At 32.8% G+C, this 19,014-nt stretch overlaps 1 protein-coding gene across 1 annotated transcript; it reads right to left on the bottom strand.

Moving 5' to 3' along the window:
• Positions 1-3,106: 3,106 nt before the first annotated feature.
• Positions 3,107-5,377, bottom strand: LOC120089321 (putative pectinesterase 63). Its single transcript, XM_039046756.2, has 4 exons — positions 4,889-5,377; positions 4,015-4,221; positions 3,648-3,892; positions 3,107-3,272 (listed from the first exon to the last, which is right to left on the bottom strand). The coding sequence occupies exons 1-4, from the start codon at positions 5,375-5,377 to the stop codon at positions 3,107-3,109; spliced, it is 1,107 nt and encodes a 368-aa protein (XP_038902684.1).
• Between the last annotated feature and the right edge of the window lie 13,637 nt (positions 5,378-19,014).

The following is a 19,014-nucleotide window of genomic DNA, read 5'->3' as shown; positions in this document are numbered from 1 at the left end:
CAATATCTAAATAAAACAGTATAAATAACTTGTATTTCTACAAGTTATCAGTGGGCATGCGGATCCTCGCCACGCCTTCTTCCGAATTGACCTACAGTCTAGATCATCTGTAGAATCACCAGTTTCATCTCGAATCTTCTTCTATCGAGGGCAGGCCTCATGATTCCCGGAGAGAAATCATAGAGGTTTGGCGATGCATAGTCCCTAATGGGCCTATTGCGATCGTTTGCCAACAGAATCGGATTCGCCATGACATTATTATCATTTGGTGCTCCATCTCCAGGCTGCTCTGCCATCTCTTCTTTATCGGATTGTGGTTGTTGTTGGCTGTCTCTTAATCTCCTTTGCTTTGTATTGGTGAGAGTGGCTCGATCGTTGATTTAACAAGCCACCCATTTTAGGGATTCGTCTGATTAGAGAATTAAGACTACAACTACACAAGAAGAAATTCATCATTGCCCAATGTCGAGGCAAGTAGATAAATTACTTCTTTAAGGGCTGATTCTATGGCTTGAACAATGTGGCGCCACACTCTCTCATGCCCCAAGAGGGGTTTAATCATAGTTGGACTATGATTTATTGTTCACTAGAGGGATCAGTGGTACTTAAAGAGTTCGATGTAACTACAAAGGCAAAACGATAATTTGGCCCAATTGTACTTATGAACAATTGTGAAAGGACATCGTACTATTGATTAGTTATATCTAATGGACACAGAAATATATTTGTAGTGTGAAGAGTGTACCTGTCGGTCTTTAGTGGAGTACTCGATAGTTAACAAATAGTGAATAATTTAATTAAAGAGTTTAATTAATTATTCATGTACTGTTGAAGCTACAAGCTACAAGTCCATGAGGTGTCATTGATAGCTCAATGAGATTTAATGAGAATCAGTTTTTGGATTAATTTGAATTGTTTAAATTAATTGAGGAAATTAATTATATATGATATATTTACTATAATATATTTTATACATTATATTTTAAAGTATTTATGAGAGGAAATAAATGTTTGAATATGATTCAAATATTAATTATATGAATTGGATTAATATAATTAAGTTAATGTAAATTTGATTTATATTAAATATCACTGGTAAGAGAAAATTGAAACTATAGGCTATATTGTATTTGATACTATAATTATAATAATAAAAAACCATGTATTATGTGGATGGTTGACGGGGAGTGTTTTTTTTAAATTTTTTTATTTTTCTTCTCCTTCTACAAGACAGTGATGAGATAGTATAAACAAATCTGTGAAAAAAAGTTTTTCTAATCCTCCTTCATCACTTCCTTTCAGTTTTTCGTCCTCCCTCTCAATTCAAAATCACCAGAGCCCACACATTCTGTATTTTCACCAGAGAATATGAGGTTCCCGTTAGTGTCCATTTGGTCCATTTGGATTTCATTCGTGATTTGCAGAGAGGAGAAGGATAAGTAAGGGTTTTCTAAAACACTAATTAAACCCAATTTATTTCTTCTATAATTTTCTTCTTATGAATGCTGTATTTTTATTTTTTTTATTTTTTATTTTTTATTTTGTGTGTGTGTGTGTGTTAAATGCATATATTTCTTGTTCTTCTGTAAAATTATCAATTATGAAAAAATAGGTTTGGGACGATGGATCGCTTCTACTCAAGTATACTTCATTGGGATCCTTCAACTTCAACCAAGGACTGTACTGAAACATGTTCTGACCTCCTTGGTTATCCATAAAAGGTGTCTCGGTGCATTCTTTTGCAGTGTGTCCGATGATGCCAAATTCGAAAGCAAAGATCTGGTAGGTGTTCATATCTGATAGATTTCCGGCGACCATTTAGAAATTTGGATGATTGAATCATCATGCCTCGACCAAGAGGTTTTAAAATATCGACCAGAACTTTAATCCTTAGATTTTCTCCTCAACAGGCTCCTTATTAGTCACAGTCAACTTCAATTGTTTTCTCCATTGTGTCCCTAATTTTGGTATCCTTTACTTTGTTCTGAAATCCCAAAGGTAAGTTCAAAATTCTGATCCAAAAAGGAGCCTTCTTGAATTCATACTCAGATTAAATAAATTCTGGTTTTGGTTTTTCTAGGGCCAATAAATGTTTATCCAGAAGCCAAGGACCTGATTTCCATGCCCATTCTCTATCAGAATTATTGTAGAATTTGAACAGGAAGGTCTTCTTGCCAAGATTTCAATTTCAAAGTTCTGTTTGATTTTCTCCAGGCTGAATTGAATGCATTCCTAATAGCATTTGGTGGAATCAATCTTGAAGATAAAAGTTTTCCTACCAAACAATGGTCAAGGTGACCATTGATAGTTTTTTCAGTAGAAGGTTCAAGGTTAACCATGATATCTTTTTCATTTTCTTTGAGGTGACTTCTTAGTACTTCAGACAGAAAACCCAGGTCCATCTTCAGTGATCTTCTTTTACTAGTCTAGAAAATCCGCTAACACCTTGATGAATGCTACGATGGAAGAACAAGACTACTGGTAACCTCGCCACAAAGCTATTGGAAACCTCACAGAGAGGGCGTGGAAGGGATCTTGAAGACCCTCTTTTTCCTTCGGGATGGAACAAATGGTGAGTGAGATCTCGTAGAGCAAGAGTGTAATTAACTATATTTTTTATGGGTAATACCACTTATTTTTGTACATGTTTTTTCATCAATCACATAAAAAAATTAAAATATTCTAAAAAAGAAAAAAAAAACAAAACAAAATCTGACTAGTTATGATTGGACAATTTAGTGGGATAGAGGATAATCACGACGATCTAAGTATTTTTTTTTTTATTAACTTTTTTTTTCCAAATTTAGAATTGTTTTATTAATTTCTTGCACATGCCACCTCAATACCTAAACAAATTTAAAAACGGCCTCCAACTTCGAACAAGTGAAATAATCGACATATTATTCAAAGAAAAATGGTATTGAATTACAATCCACAACCTCATATATAATTTGATCGCGGCCAACTAGAAAAAGTTAACATTAATCTCTATAAATAAGAATAAAAAAACCAGCTAATAATTAATCAGCACAATTGATTATCGAGTGCCATTGGCATTTGGTATATATGAAACTGCCACTTCTTACAATCGTCGTTACTAAGACCTCTAAACTTGAGGATTGGGAGGAGGAAGCAACCACTTCTCGCTCTGCAAGTAACCAAGACTAATGAACGGCTTCACTTCTACGTCACTCAATTGCTTGCTGTATTTTACCCGTCCGCTCAGCTCTGCTCCCGGCCCTGAACACTTGTATTCTCCAAACAAAACCGTACTGTAAAAAAAAAAAAAAAAAATTATTCAATCCAACTGTCACATCTTAAAACACCTCAAGTTATTTTCAACTTTGTAATATACTTTTTAATTGGTTTAATTACAAATATAGTTCATATAATTTGGAAAAAGTTTAAATTTAGTGCTTAAGGTTTTAAAATTTAGAATTTAGTCTTTATAGTAAACCACAATAACTAAATTCTAGCTTGAACTTTCTTCAAGCGACCAATTTGCAATCTAACCTTTTTAATTTTAATCCTGCAATGAGCAATAATGAATACCAAAGTGTGATAATCTTTTAAAGAGACAAATTAGAGTGTAACATGGGATACACCAAAGCATTGAAAAAAATAAAGAGAGAGAATTTGGCAATTACGCGTCGTAACCGGAATGGTTCATGTCGTTCCAGCCCTCAGCATGAATGATATCAGCCATTGTTGTATAGGCAAAGACAACTCTAGATCTAGGCATCCAAGCTCTTCCCAAATAAGTGTTTTTGCCGCCAGTTCCTGTAATGCTACAATGCGCAAACGAATATCCACTGCTGTCTGATTCTTCTTCTCTTGAATGGGCTGTGATCACTGCCAATCCTCCGTCTCCCACCACATCTAACCGAGAGTTCTACAATTATTCCAAATTACATTATTATTACTCTTCTATCAATTAAATATTTATATATATAGAAAAACATTATGTTATATTATAGTATATTGTTTTGTTTGAGGAGCATTTTGGAGATATACCAAATAAAGGGAAGTTCCCTTTCCAAAAATGAAGTCGACAGTGCCCTGAATGAAGCAATCTTTGTAGAGATGTAAACCTTCGTCATCGCAAAGGGTGTCTTGAAATCCAATGAATTTGCAATTGTAAATTGCGGCTTTTGTGCCCATCAGTCTAGCTGCTAATGCTTGTGCTCCTTTTCTTATCCCATCTGGCCTTGGGGATGAATTCTGTCAATATTTTTCAATAAATATATCAAAAATAATAATTCTCATCATTAATAAAAAAAAAAAAAAAAAGATGCAAATGATGCAGTTTACTACTCCACAAACAAGGTAATATAGTTAAATTACAAGTTTAGACATTGATTCAATGTTTATGTTTGTATCTTTTGTCTTTGAATTTTTTTTTTTTTTTTTTTTTTTAATATTTAATAGATCATCAAATTTGAAATGTTTAATATATTAATGAAATTTCCTATGATCAATTATGTTCGGTTGAATTTTAGTTTTTAGTTTTTAAAAATTAAGATTATAATTATTTCGTTCACTTCTAAATTTTTTACTTTTGTTACTTACTTTACTTATTTTATATCAATGTTTTCAAACATCAAGCTAAATTTTGAAAACTTAGATCTCATTGGGTAATTTTTTGTTTTTGTTTTCTAAAATTAAGCTATAGACATTATTTCTACAAGAATATTAGAATTAAATAGCTTAATAGCTTATTTTTAAGAAATCAAAAAACAAAAAAATAAAAAATAAAATAAATATTTTCGACAAAAAGTCAAATAACTGCAAAATCTAAAATATTAAAATTAAAAAAAAAATTAATTATGTGCCTAATATATTTGCAATTTGAACTCTAAAAAAGACATATTTAATGGACAAATTATACCTCGATGACGAGATTGGCCGCAACGAAATAATCAGACTCAACAATCAAGGTAGCACTATAAACGGTGCCGTATTTGGCAGCATCACCATCAAATGTCAAATTAGGCATATTATTAGGAGACCCATAAAGAGTAACAAAAGGCTTATTTCTATCAATCTTAAGCTTCTCTTTATAAACTCCTTCTCCAATCCAAATCACTACACGTCTGGTGTTGCCAGCTGGCACGCTGTTAATGGCTTCGGTGACAGTCTTGAAATCTCCACTTCCGTCGGCCCTTACTTTAACCACGGTGGCGTTTTCTTCTGCAGCCACAAGCGCCGGATCAAGTTCCGCCTTACAATCGGCAAACGGCTTCACATTTTCCGAAAACCAGCCCTCTAATTGCGACTTTTCGGCCGGAACCGGCGGCGATACGGCGAAGATGGCTGCAAAAGCTGCTAGAAAAATTACCAGTCTTGTAAGCCCGAGGGCATCAATGCAATATTTCATTTTTTTGGGATTTTTTTTTTCTTTTTTGGGTTTTTTCTTTTGGTTCTTTTTTTTTTTTTTTTTTTTTTTGCTTTTTCTTTTTTTGGGTTGTTTGAAAAGGATTGAGTGTGTTTAATTTCATGGAGAAGGTGGGATTATATAGAGGAAAAGGGATAACAGTGAACCATAAGAACATACGTAAAATTTGGAGTGGTTTACGTTGTGTGTGTTTCGTGGACTGACTATTTCCTCAAAAGAAAAACCTAATTTCAAAACAACGTTTTGTCTTTTGTTCGAAATAAAAGGCTCCAATTATTTTTTAACAAAATTATAATTTGATTTGGATCTCAATGGCGGAAGTTTTTTGTTCATTTTGTTCTGTATTTTTTGTTATTTTGTTAAACGTTTTCTGTCATTATTATTATTGTTTTTTAATTGTTTTTTTTTAAAAAAAAATCACTTTTAATCCTAAACTATTATATAAATAATAATACAATCTATGAATTTTTGTTTGTAACGATTTAGTTCTTATACTTACAATTTTGTAATAATTTATTTCCTGAATTTTACTATATAACAATCTAATCCTTGAACTTTAAAATTTATAACAATTTAGTCTCTATTATAGAAATTAATGTTAAAGTTTAATGAGATTTTATACATAAATAAACCGTTAAATTAATTAGAGACGTAATATTTTTACAAAATACAAATTTTACATCATAAAGTATTAAAATTGACATCTAATTTTGATAATTTTTTTTAACGTTAGGCATTAAATTGTTACAATGTCGAAAATATAATGACTAAATTGTTACATACTAGTTTAATGGCTGATTTGTTACAAAATTGAAAGAATAGGGACTACGTCATAGACCAAAGTTTAAAACTAAATTATTACTTTCATGAAAGTTCAAGGTCAAAAATATTTTTTAACCTTTTTTTTCCTTACATTTGTCTTTAACTTAGATTTTGTTTTTTAATTGATATGAAATTTGTTAGATAGTTTTTCAATTTTTTAATTTTTTAATTTTTTTTTAATTTTTTTACAATTTAGAGAGGAAGAAACAAACAATTTACATTGTTCTCAATGTACAATGCCTTAATTAATTTAGCTACATTCAAATGATAACGTTTTTTTTTCTTATAATTTGAAAAAGATGATTTTAGTTAATTAATTGACAATTAGATGAAAATATAGTATTGGAAATATACATTCTCAGAGACAATCTCTTTCGATTATTGATGACGCTTGCATCAACTACTGAAAGCTAACACTACAAGAAATAACATATACAATAGTTAACGAAAAAAGCTATAAAAGACTTTTTATAAATTTTTTTCGAAAGTCCTGATAACCCATGTTATTAAAAGTTTGGGACTTTTTATAACATTTTTCTAAAGCTATAATGAATGATATTATAAAGTATGAAGATACAGCTTATATATGATGCTATAAAAACATTTGATAGCGTTTTTTTTTATTAAAGTTATAATATGTTTGTATAGCTAAAATAATGTGCTATGTTTAACATATAATAGCCTTTTTCCAAGGCTATAATATAATATTTATAGTTGTAATTGTATGCTATACTAATGTTATTTAATCATTTCTAATTATTATAATTATTATAATAATCTTTTAATAGCATTTCGTTTTTGCTATATGAATCTTTTCATAGCTTTAACTCATGGCTATAAAAGAGGTAACTTTTTTTTAAATAAAATAATTTTTAATTAATTATATTTTAAAAAAATTTAGCTCAAGTACTCAATTTTAGTTAAAATATACACATATAATATACTTCATAACATAATAAATACTAATAAATTCCATTCATAATCTATTAACATTACAAAATAAAATATTCAATAATTTCCTAGAATAAAGTTGTGTCTAAATTATACAAGCTAGATAAAGTATTTAGTGACTACACCAACAACATAAGTTAGCCTCCAAATACAAAGTGTTCAAAATTCACCAAGTGTTCAAAATATAAAGTATTTAAATTCACCAAGTATCCAAAAATAACTAATTGAGCTGTCATTGTTGGTTCTCTTTTCCTCTGGTAAGGCATCATGTCATTCGGAATCGGAACCACCAACGACGAAAATAACTCAAAATCTCTCACCCTTTGTTTTGCATATCAAGTCAAAGAAGAAGAAACAATACCCTGAATCGAAATCAAAATCACCAACGATGAAAATAACTCGAAATTAGAATAGAGTAAAAAGAATGAAAATAGCATTAATAATAGTTTGAGCAAGAGAAAGGCAGCGACTCCACAGCCTTGCAAAAATGGTACTTCAGAGCTAGAGGCTTCCTTAGAGGGCCTTTCCTCATCACAAAAAGAAGCGAGAATATCTTTCTCTGAACATAAAATTTAGACACGAGAGGAAACTTCAGTATAATTAAAAAATGTGTTGGTGGAAATCAAATTCGCAAATTAGAAATACCAACCTTGCAAAAATGGTACAAAGACCTCTCCTCCACCAACTCTCAAAACATTCTCCTTCAAATCGATAATACACTGTAAGAAAATATCTACACTTTTCAAATAATATGAAGGAATGATATCTGTTCAACAAGTTCAACCATGAGTTTCAAATCCAATAAAGCATAGAGTGCTACAACATAGAGTTTCAAATCCAACAAGTTCAACCATGAGTTAACTGCTAATTTGAATTCATAACATAAACTCCAGTTATTCTCCCTTCTTAAACCAAATCATCAGTTCTTATTTTCACTCATGAATTAAAAAAAAAAAAAAAAATCTTGACAACATACTCTGCTCTAACATTATACCAGTAGAACTATAACACATCACAGTCCTTCATTGCCTGGTGTCTCGAAAGGAAGAACAAAAGGATGCAAATGCAATAAAAGAAGAGCCTATGAACTATGAAAGAAGTGGGTTTTACTTAAAAAGTATGAGATTGTACAGTAATCACATGACTTGACATACAATTTTAAAAACTTTAACCTGAAATCTCTTATTTGTTCATATTTTATTGGATGTTCTTTGGGAGATGCAATAATTACTATTCCTTTGACAACCTATGAGTATTAACAGTGCTCGTAGGGAACAATTAATTCATAATTCTCCAAGGAAGCTAACTAAAAAAACAGAAAATTGACATGGACCTTATGCATCATATTTCTAAGAGGAACACCATAATTGAATCTTTTACATTCTTTATCATCCAAACCATTAATGTATAGGACCAACAGAAAGAAAGTCACCTAAACGTCTTCAGAACAAAGTAAGTCCCAACTTCTTAAGCACCCAAAAACACTTATCAACTAACCATCATTTAAAAGATAAATAAAAGCATCCAAATCTTTAACCTACCTATATCTTCAAAGATAACATAAAGAAGACACATACACATTTTTTTAGAAGATATAGCTAATCTTCATACCAAATAAAAGCACAATTTTTTGTGAGAATAAACCTAATATACAGACGAAAAAGATAATACTCTGCAATCCACATTATTTACATGAACTAGATCGACTAGGAAGTACAGATACTTCTAATTGTATAGAGAATCGGTATCAAATATAGATACGTGATAGATATGTGTCTGATACGTGATTTGAAGCATCATATATTTTTTTATTTTTAATTTTTGGATACGCGTATCTATTTCCAGATATATGAAGGGATATGTGGGTCAATTTTTTTTTCAAGTTTAAGCCCAACCATTTAAAAAACCCAATCCACAAATCATTTTATTTTAGTGCATGTTTAGGAGTGATTTTAAAATCATCAAAAATCATTTTTCTCATTTTTAAAATCACTCGAAAACACACTTTTAATTACTCAAAAATTAATTTATTTTTTACTTTTACACTTTTAAATGCAATTTTCATATCATCAAAATTAGTTTTGAAGAATTAAACATGTTTCGCGTGATTTTGAAAATGACAAAAGTGATTTCAACCATTTTAAAATCACTTCCAAACATAAAAGTCCACTTACATTCGCCAATATAAAATAAATTAAAAATGATAAAACAAAATAATTAAAAAAATCCGAAACATTATTAAATCTTCATTTTCCCCTTCTCTCTCACTATTTAAATCATGATTTACACCCTTTTAATCCTCAACTTCATTTTTCAATCTTCATCTTCTACTTCTTTCCTACCATCTACTCTAATCGCTCAACAATCACTCGATGTTACTGGATTTTTTTTCAAGCTTTCACTCTCTTCTTGAATCTATTTTAATCTAACTTAAAATAAGTATTATAGCAATTAATTGGATATTATATATATATATATATATATATATATATATATATATATATATAACGTATCTTCAACGTACTCGTATCTGAGCTTTTTAGAAATTAACATACCGTCGTATCATATCGTATCTAAATCATGTATTTGTATTTGTGTTTGTGCTTCTTAGTAGATTGATCTAAAGAGAATATTGCGTATATGTATCATATATCCGTATTTGTGTTTGTGCTTCTGAGTAGATCGATCTAAAGAGAAAATACCAATAAAAGAACAATCTCACTCCTTTTTTATACGTCCACAAATGATGGAATGAAAATCTAAATTTATAGAGAAAAATCCAAAAACAAAGCGTTAAGCCATCAGTTCAGTAGAAACTTGAACCTTATCTAGAGAATGAAAAGATCGGGAAGGAAAAAAGCATTCTATACGAAATGGGCATAAGATTAAACTCCAACGGTGAAGCGAGCTTAAGAAAAATAATTTCTAAATCTACTATCAAACATATATTTGAAAATATGAATACACAACTATGTTTACATTGAATCTATTATTTTTAAATTTTATATTTTCAGGTCATCAACCAAACACAAACATGATTAACTTTATTGATTTACTTGACTTCAAAACCTAATATTTTCAATGATGAAAACTTGATCAAGAATCTACCACCACGCCATAAGAATGCCCCTCACACCACCTTTAGTCTCTTGGCCAAATCATAAGAAACAATCTTTTAAAGGCTAGTAACTAAATTAATTAGCTCAAAATCTTTCACCAAGTTCTCACAAACCAAACATAATAAAATAGAAGCCCTTATAGCAAGAAACAACATTTTGATATACAAACCACATGATTCACTACAAATCTTTAAAGCAAGAATTTTAATACTTCAATTTCAACAATTTTAATAAGATCGAATCTAAAGCAAGAATTTGAATGTAGTACAAGAAAGATTTTTGTATACATTCTCTATATCGTATTGTGCAACATAAATTATGAAATTAAGTGAAAAAACACATGTTGCTTTCTTTCCCTCATCCATATCTTGCACCTTACAAGTGTCTTCCACTTTTACTAACTAAAAGTCTTTCTTTGCAAAACTTCATGCAAAAACCATTGAGGAAGAAAATTGCAGAAGATCACTTCTCGCTAAAATTCCACACGGGTTCCAAAAGAAGTCACAGTTAAGGGAAGAAATAGGATTATTCACGTGATTGTAGTCGTTCGACGTACCCCACATCCACTGTTCAAGGCCTCAAGAGTTTCATTCATTAAGATTAAGAGCAAGAAACGCTTTTACAAACAAATTCCCCTTCTCTTCTTCTTCAGATTACACTCAATTTTCTCTCAGAATTATCTCTCTATTTACATCATGCTTTATTTCAATTTTTACCAGAGTAATTTGAAGAAAGTAAATCAAGCACAAAATAAAATTGATCTAACAATTTTGCTAAATGAACATCTTGTCTTAATAACTTCGGTCAGAGGAGGGTAGAGGAATTTGCTTAACACTTTCACCACATAAAAAATTGAACCTTAAATCAAAGCCAACCTTGATAGGAGAAAGGTCATTGAAAAAGAAAACTCCAGGAAGTGACTGAAGGTGTCCAACTTCTACAGTTCTTTTATGTTCTGAGACAAAAGATCACAATAATCTATTGCTCGCATCTTTCTGGAAGAAGAAAACCGCTCATTCACTGTTTAGGTCTACCGTTCAAGCTCAGATTTGCTCAAAATCTCCATTCGGCCATTCACGTTCAAATTCTGGTCGTATTTTGTTGTTCACGTTCATCCATTCATTTCGAGTAAGTGAAGAAGTTATTTAAAACCAACAATAGAGAGGAGAAGTCATGGGTTTCCTACTTACTGGAAGTTCTACTAATAGAGAGCCCAACAATCTTGGCCTTCACGTTCGAAGTCTTGCACATCTATCGGCGTAATGAATAGTGACCAACCCTAATGCTTGCGGCCAATTTAGAGACGGAAGGAGCAAAAAGGGGAAAAGAATAATAGGTGAGAAAAGTGACATAACCCTTTGGAATTCCAGAATGCATGTTTAAAATTCAAAATATTTTTATCCATTTTCTACCGCTTGCCCTTTTTTTTTTTTTTTTTTTTTTTTTCATGTTTTCAATAGCTTTTTTCATACAATGTTACATTTGAAGGCTATAAAATATGCATTTTCTTGTAGTGCAAGCCTTGGAGGATAACTCTCGTATAATGTTAACTCTGATGTTTAATTGCAAGAGTGTGTGAATCTAATTGTCTTTGTGGGGTGAATAGAATGGTAGGATTTTTAGGGCGTGGATAACCCTAGCTAGTGAAGTTTAGTCTCCGGTTCACTTCCTAGTTTATTCGTGGACTTCGATTATAAATACTTGTAACCATTTTATAAGAATTATTTTGTATAGTTGGAGTTCCTTTTGATAGAATTTTTTTGTATGCCCTTATATTATTTCATTTTTCCTCAATGAAATTGTAGGTTGAGTTCATCGAGGTTGCTACTCCCTTGGACGGAATTATTATAGTAAAGGAAGTAGAGATTTGTCCTTTATGAGTTGAAAATAATTTGCAGGTTCTCTACTGTTAAGTTCACCGAGGTTGCTACTCCTTTGGACGGAATTATTATAGTCGAAGAAGTAGAGATTTATCCTTTATGGATTGAAAATAATTTGAAGGTTCTCTACTACTTGCTTGAAGGCCAGGACTACTTCAACATCAAAATCCAAAGCCTTTGTGTGATGATATTCTAGTTTTTCATCGGCAAGGCATATTGTTTTAAGTTTCTGATCTCTTTTTGTCTACGAATCTGTAATTTCATTATTGCTCACATTTTGGATTGTAATGCATGATGAACCAAACATCTATAATGTCTAGCTTTGAAGATCAACCTCACCCCATAGATCAATACTGTTATTTCTAGTAATTTGATACCTCTTTAGTTTCTTATTCAAACTTTGTTTTACTTTAAAAAAAGGTTTATTCATGTTAGCATGATCATTTTCTCTAAATTGGACAAATCTTTATGTAGATAACTAATCATAGTATTCTATATTGGTTTATACATATATATATATATATATATATATATATATATACAAAACATTTGCATTCCAGCATCCACAAAATACTTAAGAAATTAAACCCAAAATTAATCCTAAGTAGGACCCCCTATTACCCTTACTCTAAAGAAAAAATCCACAAAATAATTCATATGTTGCCCATTTCTCTTTTACGATATAAACTTGTTGTGTCTTGCCAATACCTTTTTAATTTCTTACCATCAACGAAATTTTATTTATGCTTAAATTATATATCCCCTATTTTTACTAAGAGCTGAAACAAAGTGTTAGAGAAAGAATTAAAAAGAATAAATGTTTTTTTTTAAAAAAAAATAAATCAAAACTATTTGGGATTTTTTTTAATTGCTTTTTTTTTGTGAGAGTGTTAGGATTTCATCTAGTTTAATCTCGATAACATATCTCAACAACGAGTATTAATGCAACTTTTTATTAAAATATATATAAAGTATTATTGATTTTTTTCCCATATTTTAACCTTTATTAATTTTGTAGCAATGACGGCGGCATGAAATTAATAAAACTAATAAACAAATAAAAAGTATAGAAACATAGACATAAAATAGAAAGATATATACTGTCCTTTTTTTAAAAAAAATTGTTATATATAATATAGAAATATTAGAAATATTTTGATGATAAATAATGAATCTGGTAATAATAACCGCAATAAAATTAAGAATTTTGAGAAATAGACGCTTGTCAAACTACATAAAGATTAAAGACTCGGTATATTGGTTGTCTAATTTAGAAATTACGTATAATTGTAGTTTGTGGCAGTTAAAACAACAGAAACCTAAGAAGATCACGATAATTACTCCAATTCTCACGTACCGGTTCACTATTATCCTCCTTCCTCAATATAAATCCCACCTTCTCCATGAAATTAAACACACTAAAACCTTTTCAAACAACCAAAAAAAGAAAAAAAGAAAAAAGAACCAAAACAAAAAACCCAAAAAAAAAACCCCCAAAAAAATGAAATATTGCATTAATGCCCTCGGGCTTACAAGACTGGTAATTTTTCTAGCAGCTTTTGCAGCCATCTTCGCCTCCTCGCCGCAGGTTCCGACCGAAAAGTCGCAATTAGACGGCTGGTTTTGGGAAAATGTGAAGCCGTTTGCCGATCGTAAGGCGGAGCTTGATCCGGCGCTTGTGGCTGCGGAAGAAAAGGCCACCGTGGTTAAAGTAAGGGCCGACGGAAGTGGAGAATTCAAGACTGTCACCGAAGCCATTAACAGCGTGCCAGCTGGCAACACCAGACGTGATTGATAGAAGCTTAAGATGGATAGAAATAAGCCTTTTGTTATTCTTTATCGGTCTCCCAATAAGATGCCTAAATTGACCTCTGATGGTGATGCTGCCAAATACGGCACCGTTCAAAGTGCTTCCTTGATTGTTGAGTCTGATTATTTCGTTGCGGCCAATCTCGTCATCGAGGTATAATTTGTTCATTAAATATGTCTTTTTTAGAGTTCAAATTGCCAATATATTAAGCACAAAACTAAATTTATATCTAATTGACTAATTAAATTTTTAAAAATTTTAATATTTTTGGATTTTATAATTATTTGACTTTTTTTCCAAAAAATTTTTTATTTTTTATTTTTTATTTCTTAAAATTAAGCTATTGTCTAAAAATAATTACTATCAACGGTTATCATTGATAGCAGCTATAGTGAAACTTTGTGAGATTGAAAGAAAACTGGAAGAAGAGACGCGATATGCTAGGATGTTTACGATATGCTAGGATGTTTATAGACTTTTTAGTCATTTACATATATAGCTGCCATGCGTGATGCAGGTGCTAATTTTGTATCATATCTCTAATATGTTTTATTTATTGTACGTGCACTCGTCTATTATTCTTATTCATAAAAAATTATTGTACTTGTCCTCTCTTCACATGGTAGTCTTTTTATTTATTTTTCTTTCATGAAGTGATAGCTCTCTACGACAGAATAATCAAAGCGTTTTGATTAAACATAGATCATCCCATCTATATTAAAATAGATTCTCAAATTATTTAAAACCTTTTGATTGAATAAAAGTTCGCAATGCAAATTAGCTCAGGTTGTTTTATTGATTCCATCTCTGTTAGAAGCAAGTTTAACTCAATTCCACACATAAGTTAGCCTCCCACAACGAAGAAACAAAGGGATGAAAATGTAGCTTCGAGATTATCACCTACCATCGTTTTTTCCCCAAAGTTATGAATAGTATTTTATCATCCTCTTTTAAGTTTTTCGTCGAATTTTTACTTTTAAGTTCCTATTTTTCTTTATTGACATCCTTCCCAACAATCATAAGCGGAAAATTATATTAGTGGTTTTTCATGTGCTTATGTAAGGTGTAATAGTGTGGTTCACGAGTTCATCACTCATTCAAAAGGTGTTTTGTTCATTTAGAAATATAGTTGGAAGAGCATCCTTTCAAGGATGATGTATGCAATCAACATTGACACCTGCTTTTGCAGACACGTCAAATTGTGAAAAGTCATGTCAACAGCCTTTATTCCCCATTTGTCTCATTGGTCCCTTTGTAACATTCATTGATTTTTATCATTTTACATATATTTTATTCATTTATTATTGCAACCCTAATTTTGGGAAATGTGTATAAAACAGACATATCTATGCCTTGAGAAAATGAAGAAAACAGAGAGAAATTTTCCATTGCTTCGTCTTCTACTTAAAACTCTGACTTGGTATTAGAGCTTTCCCATGGGAACGCCTCAACAATAGTTGTCACCTTTGAATCGACAAAGTTTAGCATGCCTCCCTTGAACCAATTACTCAATCAGATTACAAGCACCAAACTGGAAAGAGGAAATTTCATGCTATGGAAGACATTGGCTAGTCCGATTTTTAGAGGATGCAAGCTAGAAGGGAATTTAACCAGAGCCAAATCTTGCCTTTCGATGTTCACCATATCTGCTGCACCAAGCACTGGACTTAAACTCTTCAGGAGGAGAGTCAAGCTCGACTGGAGAAAGGATCTTGAATCCACTGTATGAAACATGGATCACTGCCGATCAACTTCTTTTGGGTTGGCTGTACAACTCCATGATACTAGAAGTAGCTATGCAATTGATGGGACATGAAAGTGCCAAAAATCTATGGAAAGCGATTCACTCCTTATTTGGAATTCAATCAAGAGCATAAGAAGATTACCTACGCCAGGTGTTCTAACAAACTCGAAAAGGTAACACCTTAATGTTTGAACACCTAAAACTAATGAAACTTCACTCTGATAACCTAGCTCAAGTGGGCAGCCTTATGCACAATCTCGTATCTCAATCTCTCTTGGGATTGGGTGAAGAGTACAACCCAGTGGTTGTAGTTATCCAAAGCAAGCCAGAAATCACGTGGCTTGATATGCAGCCTGAACTGCTTTCCTTTGAAAAACGACTAGAGCATCAAAATAGATAAAAAACCACAACAACATTTAAGCACAATGCTTCAGCAAATATAGCTTTCAATCGCAACCCACCTACGTCAAAATCGACTTGTCAATGAAATAGTCAAAGGAGAAACCGTCAACAACAATTTAGTGGATTTAAAGGCAACAATAGCTTTAATGGAAGTGGCAACAGAGGAAAAGGAAGAGGCAGGGGTAATAAACCTACCTGCCAAGTCTGCACCAAATATGGGCATGCTGTAGACGTTTGTTATCGGAGGTATAATAGAGAATTTGTGCCCAAACAAAATAACGGCAAAGGGAGTAATCACAACCAAGGAAACTCAAGAATGCATCCACCTAATCCTTCAGTGTTTATCACATGACATAACTTAAATCCGTTCCCACAAAGTGAGCCTACAAGAGGCCTTAGTTGGTATTCAGACAGCGGGGCTACTAACCACATCATTGTTGACCATAACAATTAGCAAATCCATCTGATTGTACAGGTAATGAGCTTATCATGGTAGGTAATGGAGAACAACTAAACATTTCATCTGTTGGCAATGCTTACTTATCTGCTCCTAGCTGTAAACTAGATTTAAAAGATGTTTTGTATGTACCAAGCATTGCTAAGAATCTAATTAGTGTTTCAAGGTTAGTACAAGATAATCAGGTATCTGTTGAATTTCAACTGTTGTGTTATTAAGAACATATGTTCGGGGTAAACACTGGTGATAGGAACTCTTAAGAATGGTTCATATCAACTGGTTAAAGAAGAGGTGCTCCTGTTGACATAGATACAAAGGATGCTGTAGGTCTTAACAATCCAAGGAACAAAAATAAGGAGTCCACTGCATTTGTTCTGCCAAATATTGGAGTAAATATAGTAGAGTCTAAAAGATTGTGGCATAGAAGGATAGGTCACCCCTCACTTTGAATTTTGGAGTCAATTTTAAAGGCATGTAATCAACCTATGAAGTTAAATGATGATACTATTTTTTATGAATCTTGTTGCCTTGGAAAAGCTCACTCACTACCCTTTTCTAACTCTACATCTCGTGCACAACATAAATTTGACTTAGTCTATTCAGATGTGTGGGGACTTGCCTTTGTTAGCTCTAATGAAGGATACAAATACTCTTGGAATTGGTGTCCTAATTCGACCGGATTCTCGTTGTTTATAAGGATACACATTGTTTTATAAATAAAATAACTGTTATTTCATTCTGGCATTTACTCATGTCCAATAGACAAAGCTCCATGGTTATCTTATGTAAACTTAAGCATGTATATGTGATATACAAGTGGATCATGACTTAAGTGATAACCTAAATAAGTCTGTAATATAAGGATTAAGCTAGGATACCTGATCTTGGTGACACTACGGATACGATGCACTTGTAGAGGTTTACAAGTGTTGTAAACTGCTACAGATGGTAGATCCTGACCATTCATGTGAAGACATGCGAGGGGGGACCACCTACTTCGATTTTCTGATAGCGCAGGGACCACCCACTTCTTTCATATTCAGAGTTTCTCAATTCCACGGAGTCGACTTGGTGATACCAGCCTTCTCCGTGATACACTTTTACTCGTTGCCCATTAATTTTGAATATGTTGGTCCTGTCAACATTAGATAATTCGACTGTGCCATGCAGGAATACCTCTCTAACTATGAATGGTCCGGACCAACGTGACTTTAATTTCCTAGGGAAAAGCCGTAGTCGTGAGTTGAATAGTAAGACCCTCTACCCGACTTGGAGGTTCTTGCCGCATATGTGTTTGTCATGCCAGCGCTTTGCGCGCTCCTTGTAAATCTTTGCGTTCTCATATGCGTTAATCCTCCATTCCTCCAGCTCGACCAGTTGAAGTTTTCTCGCTGCTTCTGCTTTCTTCAAGTCAAAGTTTAGATTCTTAACTGCCCACAGTGCTTTGTATTCCAGCTCCAGAGGCAAATGACACGCCTTACCAAATACCAACACATACGGAGACATACCTATGGGTGTTTTAAATGTAGTCCGGTATGCCCACAACGCATCATTGAGCTTTTTTGCCCAATCCTTTCGCGAAGGCCTTACCACCTTCTCAAGTATCAGCTTGATCTCCCAGTTGGACACCTCGACCAGACCATTCGTCTACGGATGGTATGCGGTAGCTACTTTATGGAGAATGTTATATTAACGCAGCAGTTCCTTGACAGTATGATTGACAAAGTGGGACCCTTCATCACTGATTATGGCATGTGGAGTGCCAAAACGAGTGAAAATGTTTTTCTTCAGGAATTGAGAGACTACCGCCGCATCGCTTGCGCATGCCACTGTTTCTACCCACTTGGATACATAGTCGACGACTAACAAAATATAATTTTTACCGTTCGATGGAGGGAATGGTCCCATGAAATCGATACCCTAGACGTTGAACAACTCAAGTTCTAAAATGGTGTTCATAGACATTGCATGTTTCCATGAAATATTACCTGTGCATTGGCACCGGTCATATTTCATCACATAGTTAGTTGCATCCTTAAACAATGTTGGCCAATAGAATCCACTCTGTAATACTTTAGCTGCGGTGTGCTGTCCTCCAAAATGTCCACCATATGGTGAGTCATGACATTGCGATAATATGCGCTGTTGAGCAGCATTTGGTACGCATAGTCGCATAATCTGATCTGCCCCCTTTTTATACAAATTTGGCTCATCCCAAAGATATGATCTGCATCCGTACTTGAGCCTCCTCTTCTGGTGGTCAGTATAATTCTCTGGAGCTCGCAAAACAAATAGTTGACTATGTCAGCATACCATGGCAATTCTTCAATATGAAACAGCTGCTCGTCTGGTAACACCGCACTCATTTCTGACTGATTGTGGTCAACCTCTGGGTTTTCCAATCTGGACAGGTGATCCGCAACTTGGTTCTTCG

The sequence above is a fragment of the Benincasa hispida genome, chromosome 10 (assembly GCF_027475165.1).
Source record: "Benincasa hispida cultivar pf3 chromosome 10, pf3_genome.v1.1, whole genome shotgun sequence".
Lineage (NCBI taxonomy): Eukaryota > Viridiplantae > Streptophyta > Magnoliopsida > Cucurbitales > Cucurbitaceae > Benincasa > Benincasa hispida.
The sequence above is the reverse complement of the archived record's forward strand: the minus strand, read 5'-3'. Positions and strand labels throughout refer to the sequence as shown.